This window comes from Atta cephalotes (assembly GCF_000143395.1).
Source record: "Atta cephalotes unplaced genomic scaffold scaffold00004, whole genome shotgun sequence".
Lineage (NCBI taxonomy): Eukaryota > Metazoa > Arthropoda > Insecta > Hymenoptera > Formicidae > Atta > Atta cephalotes.
Genome location: NW_012130068.1, coordinates 3,724,759 through 3,726,343, shown reverse-complemented (window position 1 = coordinate 3,726,343; position 1,585 = coordinate 3,724,759). Strand labels below are relative to the sequence as shown.

Below are 1,585 nucleotides of genomic sequence, written 5' to 3'. Positions count from 1 at the left end.
TGAAAATATAAATATAAATCTTACGTGTCTTCTTTGTTAGTTTCTAGTGGAGGCGCAGGACCTCTAGAACTAGTTCCCATATTAAGAGGATCAAAAGCTTGTTGACTGCTCGTATATCCAGCACTCCTCACCGCTGTCATAGGTCTAAGTCCACTAGTCATAGATTGCATTGATGTGGTGGTACCACTTCTTTGAAACTAGAAAAATAAAAGCGAAGGTCAAGGATTCTTGAAATATGTCAAAACTAAGTGTATATATAATATCAATAAAATTATAAAACTATAATAAGATACATAAATTATTATAAGTGCTGCATTGATAGTTAATGACAGATTCTCTGTCTAATATGAAATTTATTTTTTTGAAATTTTTATATTGAAAATCTTCTTATAAAAAAAATTCAAATACTATTTAAATTAAATTGATTTAAAATCATAAATATAATGATCATAATCTACTTGCACTGATAAAAATCTATATCATGAAATATCCTTTATTATTAAGGAAAAGTTATTCTAAATTAGTCACAAAAACTGCAATTGAATTGTTTATGGTAGGATATCTGTTATTCTACTACATATATAAACTCCATATAACTTACTCGACTTGATGTTCCAAGACGCATTGCAGTACCTGGTGTCTTGGGAGTGAACTGTCAAATAAAATGTGTAATTTTATTAAAGAAAAGAAGCAGATGCTTAATTAGTAGTAATTATAATTTAGTAATATTGTGTAATGTAATATAAAATGAAATTTTAGCGATACAAGTAATGACTAATTATGTTTACTCACTATTGATCTTTTTCCATAACTTGTTCTGACAACTTCCTGAAATAATTCATCCTGCTCGAGATCTTTAATATTGTACACCGCTGGGTAATCATTATATCCCGCATAAATATCATCTTCCACTTCCGTGGCAGACATGGTCAACAGTTTTTTACGGTAATCCGTATAATTGTACCTTTTATTATGTGTACAATATACGTATGATCATACGTTAAACAATCGATTTATACGCTCTAACTATATTTCCGAATAATTTAAATTGGACGAGTAAAATTAAACGAAAAACTTTTTTGGGAAGTATACTCCGAATTACATATGAAGGAAACGATAGCTAACAGCTGATCATATAAAAATCATGAAATACAAATATAGTATCAGAGAAAAACCTGAGAGAGGACATGAGGGCTTTTTTTCTGTAACCACAAAATGCCCTCGCGCACTACTGCCCTCTGAAGAAGTGGATGTAAACTACACAATAATATCCATTTTTTTGCTCCTGATGAAAATAAATCGCTGAATTCGTTAAAAATTTTATTAATTTGATAGATTTTAATTATTTAAAGATTTCAGCAATTTATTTCCATCAGGAGCAAAAAAATGAATATTGTTGTGTAGTTTACTTCTACTTCTTCAGAGGGCAGTAATGCGCGAAGGCATTTTGCAGAAAAAAGTTCTCAACTAGAGAAAAACCTGAAAGTGGTCATCTCGATCTTTTTCATGTGACGCTTGGAAGTTTCGTACAATAATAATACCACCGTGATACCAACAATTTTATAAAATAATGCGAACTCTGACA

The 1,585-nt window shown here is 30.2% G+C and overlaps 1 protein-coding gene across 1 annotated transcript in view; it reads right to left on the bottom strand.

Annotated features, from left to right (window-relative positions):
* Positions 1-927, bottom strand: part of LOC105625937 (intraflagellar transport protein 88 homolog) — a 6,550-nt gene extending 5,623 nt beyond the window's left edge. Inside the window, exons 1-3 of the mRNA XM_012207246.1 lie at positions 793-927; positions 602-652; positions 25-197 (exon numbers count right to left, since the gene is read on the bottom strand). Of these exons, the coding sequence (XP_012062636.1) occupies positions 25-197; positions 602-652; positions 793-927 (359 nt within the window). The remainder of the gene's footprint in view (positions 1-24; positions 198-601; positions 653-792) is intronic.
* Positions 928-1,585: the final 658 nt, after the last annotated feature.